Source organism: Anopheles coustani, chromosome 3 (genome assembly GCF_943734705.1).
Source record: "Anopheles coustani chromosome 3, idAnoCousDA_361_x.2, whole genome shotgun sequence".
Lineage (NCBI taxonomy): Eukaryota > Metazoa > Arthropoda > Insecta > Diptera > Culicidae > Anopheles > Anopheles coustani.
The window spans coordinates 54,856,598-54,859,097 of NC_071288.1; the positions used below are offsets into that span (position 1 = coordinate 54,856,598).

Genomic DNA, 2,500 nt, shown 5'->3' on the forward strand with positions numbered 1-2,500 from the left:
CGATGTACGGTTCCTGCAGCTCGTGACCCTTGTGCTCCTGCAGGTCCGGTTCGAAGTCGTACTGGGCGGTCTTGTTGTTGCGCCACGTTTCGAGCATCAGGATGCCGGCGTAGATTTTGCCAACCGTCATTTTGCCCGTGTTGAGCACATTGTTGGGAGGTACCAGCAGGTCCAGCATCTTCTTCGCCTGGATGGGCCAAATTTGTCGTATCGTTTGGCGTAGCTCGGTGTCAGCTTGATCCATCTCCTCAGCTATGGAGCGGGAGAAAAAAACAACAAACCACAGGTAATCATTACTGAAGCCCACGGCTTATCTCCATCGCGATCGTACCTGGACGCATTTTGATACTCAAATTTTCCCGAATCAATGCAAACAGTGTCGTCGTGAAGCCAACCCGTCCCTCCTCGTCCACGGGCATGTTCATGCGTATCAACTTTTTATACGCCAGCCGGTTGGGACACTTGTTGCCGAACCCGAGCGGCGGTGCCATGTTTTTCAGCATGTCGTACATTTCGGTGTAGTGCAGTTTACCACTGAACGGAAGAACATAAAAAATGTTATAATTTTCAGATTTGGTCAACAGCATTGCCGTCGTGTATGACACTTACGACGCGGATGGATCGTACTCTGCCCATATTCGAACAAACTCATCCAAATGATGGGCTCCGAGGATACTGGAATCTCGTGTGAGATAGTCGAAATTGTCCATGATGACAGCGACGAACAAGTTCAGCATCTGAAGACGAAATTGATGGGGCTTGATCAGTTCCTCCTGTGATTATGAAACGATTCAATGATAAACTTACCAAGAAGGAACAGAAGAAAATAAAGGATACAAAGTACCCGTACGCCAATGTCGAGCCGCAAGTTTCGTTCGGCTTGTTAGCATCAAGATCACACGGTCTTCCTTTGAGACACGCCAACATTATGTTGGGCCATGATTCGCCGGTAGCGCAGCTGCAATGGGTTAAGAAGTGGTGTAACGATTACCACCTGCCAACGACGTTGCACATGATGGGTGGGGATAATTACCGAAATAGTAACATTAAACCATCGAGAAACGATCGGAAGTTATTATGACGACTGATGGCAGTGTCGGAATCTAGTGCTATGTTTCCAAAAACCTTTTGGAAAGGGAGTGAAAAAGTGTTACTCGTAAAATATTGAATCTACAGACTAACAGATGTTGGGAGGTTTCGTTTGATATACCTGCATTCCTATAATAGCGTAGATAAAGAACAGCATGGCAATCAGCAGGCAAACGTAGGGCAGTGCTTTGAAGGATTGGACAAAAGTCCACAGGAGGATACGGATGGTGTCGCCTTGGCGCAGTAGCTTAATCAAACGGGCAGCACGGAACAGGCGAAGAAACCCGACGTTGAAGGAATTTTCCTGCGAGCAGAAAGGGAACAATGTGGAGTTAAGGAGGATGATGGATGAGATGAGCTGTGCGATGATCGATCCATACCCATAACAGCAATATCAACGCGTCTACTATACTTCCAATAACGGTAATCAAGTCAAACACGTTCCAAGCATCTTTGAAGAAATTCTGCAAGTTATAAAACAGGGTTATAAATGAAGTGGAGAGACTGTATCGCTAAAGCTACATACCCTTGCCCCAAATCCTATTATCTTAAGAACCGTTTCGACGCTAAACATTCCGGTGAATATCATGTTAAGATACTTCATGAAGTTTTCCAATTTTTTGTTCTGATTGTGACACTGAAAGGTTAAAGGATCGTATTAAGACTCTTGCGTACAAGCAAGTACGTTTAGCGCGTACTGCTGCCATACCTTCATCATCAGCAGAAGCGTATTGAAAACAATGAGTGACATGATGAAGTACTCGAACGGTGCGGACACGATGATCCTCCAGACCGTGTACTTAAAGCCGGAATGTTTCGTTGGGATGTACCGCTCGAGCGGGCGAGCTCCGATCGTGAAGTCGATACAGGACTTCTGGTTCTTGTCGATCTCACCGTCCTGCAGTTCGGCCTCGCCCTGCTCCTGGAACGTGATGATGATCAAGGCCACGAAGATGTTGACGAAGAAGAACGGAAACACGACGAAGTACACCACGTAGAAGATCGACATTTCGATGCGGAAGTTTTGTATTGGTCCCTCATCTTCGTACGTAGCCGCCATCGAGTTTTGGAGCACCCTGACGGCCGACAAAGTAAGTGAAAAAGTGTTAGATTAGTAAGGTAATCAAACATTACTGCACAAAATAGCTTGGAAAAGCTTTATTGGGCGGTTTTGTTACTGAGGATTTGAAACCAACGAGATTTCTAATGTTAATATTAATCAAACCAAAAACCTATGGCTCTAATGAATAAAAATGGATCAGCATACTTGCCATTAGTGAAGATGATTATTAGTTTCAGAAGGAAAAAATGCTAACAAGATTGTTATTTTATTTAACACTAGAATCCAAGAGCGGTCAAAATGACCGCCAAAAAGCATTTGGGTATGATTCCACAGCAATGTATGCTAGTG

At 45.0% G+C, this 2,500-nt stretch overlaps 1 protein-coding gene across 1 annotated transcript in view; it reads right to left on the bottom strand.

Moving 5' to 3' along the window:
* The window catches only part of LOC131259155 (voltage-dependent calcium channel type A subunit alpha-1-like), a 19,993-nt gene that overhangs the window by 4,808 nt on the left and 12,685 nt on the right, over positions 1-2,500 (bottom strand). The window contains exons 12-20 of the mRNA XM_058260582.1: positions 1,799-2,165; positions 1,616-1,726; positions 1,470-1,553; positions 1,211-1,393; positions 1,034-1,125; positions 808-958; positions 610-737; positions 332-534; positions 1-252 (exon numbers count right to left, since the gene is read on the bottom strand). The exon at positions 1-252 is cut by the window's left edge and continues 58 nt beyond it. Of these exons, the coding sequence (XP_058116565.1) occupies positions 1-252; positions 332-534; positions 610-737; positions 808-958; positions 1,034-1,125; positions 1,211-1,393; positions 1,470-1,553; positions 1,616-1,726; positions 1,799-2,165 (1,571 nt within the window). The remainder of the gene's footprint in view (positions 253-331; positions 535-609; positions 738-807; positions 959-1,033; positions 1,126-1,210; positions 1,394-1,469; positions 1,554-1,615; positions 1,727-1,798; positions 2,166-2,500) is intronic.